Consider the following 1,098-nt stretch of genomic DNA (forward strand, 5'->3'; position numbering starts at 1 on the left):
CCGGGCTGTTCGTGCTCTGCGGCTCGTGGTGCGACCCGGCGAACCGGAGGGACAAGGTGGTGCGAAAGGTGTTCGAGCTGAACCTCACCTCCACACCGCTGCTCCAGTGGACCGAGGCCTCGGCCCACCCGGACGCGCCCATGGATTCCAACGCGGTGTTCGCCGCCGGCCAGGACAGGATCTACGCCGTGGAGATGTTCAGGATCTTCGGCAAGGTCCTCGACTTCGCGACGGCGTGCCGGGTCTCCGGCGGCGAGCAGAGCTGGAGCCGCATCGGCCGGGAGAACGCGGCCGCCGAGGCCGACGCCATGTCCTGCCGGCTGAAGTCAATGGCCATGCTGCTCCTCTGAAGATCGCCGGTGTCTACTCCGTTTTTCTTTTCCACTTACACTGATGATGATTTGTTTGTTTCTTCCACGAGCTGGTTGATGTGCAGCTCGGTACAGCCATTCCATTGCCAGATTGCCTGCAGCAATTGCTGTGATTGTTCATGCTGAGTTTGTTCAACATGTTTTATAAAAGATGATTATACTACAATCTTATTATGATATGATGATACCAACCACAATCAGACTCTCTTGTAAATTAGTCGAGATTAGAGCAACACTTGTGGACTTGGTCAGTCTACACATGATTGTTCATACGGCAGCAAAGAGAAGAGAAAGGGCATGTGACTGTGCATGCATACACTCTGCACTTTTCATAATGTAATACATGTTTGTTGGCAAATCAGTGTCGACGGCAGTGGGACTATCACAATAATCCTGCGTGGATGATTAAGATTTGTCATCACTGGTAGTATTAGTTGATGGCTCCATGCGGTTGGTACAGGCAGCTCCAGCCAGGGCCGTGGGTCTCTTTTAAACTGTGCTCATGTGCAAGTGCCATGATCCAAAATTTGGCATTTAAGTATACGTATATATTTTATCAAGGAAAGGGAGAGAGATGAGGACAGATCTGTAACCCGTGCAAAATTGTACTCTAGTACAGATCTGGCCAGAGTATTTTAGCACTTTCATTCTCAAGAGCCATTGCACTAGTTTACTCCTGACAAGGGGTAAAAATGGAATCTTGATAATTCCGGTTGGTGTCCGGTCA

The 1,098-nt window shown here is 50.3% G+C and overlaps 1 protein-coding gene across 1 annotated transcript; it reads left to right on the forward strand.

The window, feature by feature from the left end:
- Positions 1–5: 5 nt before the first annotated feature.
- Positions 6–550, forward strand: LOC125531983 (F-box/kelch-repeat protein At5g42350-like; the record flags this gene model as incomplete). Its single annotated transcript, XM_048696168.1, has 1 exon — positions 6–550. A coding segment is annotated over one exon (345 nt), but the record flags the coding sequence as incomplete, so codon positions are not given.
- Positions 551–1,098: the final 548 nt, after the last annotated feature.

This window comes from Triticum urartu, unplaced genomic scaffold, assembly GCF_003073215.2.
Source record: "Triticum urartu cultivar G1812 unplaced genomic scaffold, Tu2.1 TuUngrouped_contig_8700, whole genome shotgun sequence".
Lineage (NCBI taxonomy): Eukaryota > Viridiplantae > Streptophyta > Magnoliopsida > Poales > Poaceae > Triticum > Triticum urartu.